The sequence below is a fragment of the Octodon degus genome, unplaced genomic scaffold, assembly GCF_000260255.1.
Source record: "Octodon degus isolate 3935 unplaced genomic scaffold, OctDeg1.0 scaffold00022, whole genome shotgun sequence".
NCBI lineage: Eukaryota > Metazoa > Chordata > Mammalia > Rodentia > Octodontidae > Octodon > Octodon degus.
In genome coordinates, this window is record NW_004524598.1 from 19,332,895 (window position 1) to 19,333,385 (window position 491).

The window sequence follows — 491 nt, forward strand, 5'->3', positions numbered from 1 at the left end:
TTGCTTCCAATATTACCTATGTCACCTATCACAAGGCACAGAGAACTGTATTTACTGAGTAGCTCCCATAAACAAGTTCTTCTTGCTTTTGTTAGCAAGAAATCAAGTAAAAAAAAACCACAGACATGTGTGCAAAAGAGAAACACTTGTGAATAGTTTAGTATGGAATTTTATTTAATATTTTGTGTTTCATAGAGGCACGCAGGCTTGGAAGATAGGCCAGAAAGGCTTGGAACGGCGGCCTCCTCTTCTTGGACCCTGGCTCTCTTGTCTTCTGTCAACCTGAGCTGCTCATGCAACACTGGCTTCCTGGCCTTATGCAGAACGTAACCCTAATTTCATTCTGCAGACAGAGTGCTCTGCACACCCCTTTGCTCCTTTGGCACTCTTTTCTCAAATCCAAGCTACCGTACTCGGGATATCTCCTTTTGGCTGTCAAAAGAAAAGAATGGCTAGAATTAGCCATGCAGTTAGTGGCACATTGGCATTTT

The 491-nt window shown here is 42.8% G+C and overlaps 1 protein-coding gene across 1 annotated transcript in view; it reads right to left on the bottom strand.

Annotated features, from left to right (window-relative positions):
* Positions 1-277: 277 nt before the first annotated feature.
* Positions 278-491, bottom strand: part of Defb110 (defensin beta 110) — a 4,029-nt gene continuing 3,815 nt past the window's right edge. Inside the window, exon 2 of the mRNA XM_004628313.2 lies at positions 278-432. Coding sequence (XP_004628370.1) covers positions 278-432 — 155 coding nt within the window. The remainder of the gene's footprint in view (positions 433-491) is intronic.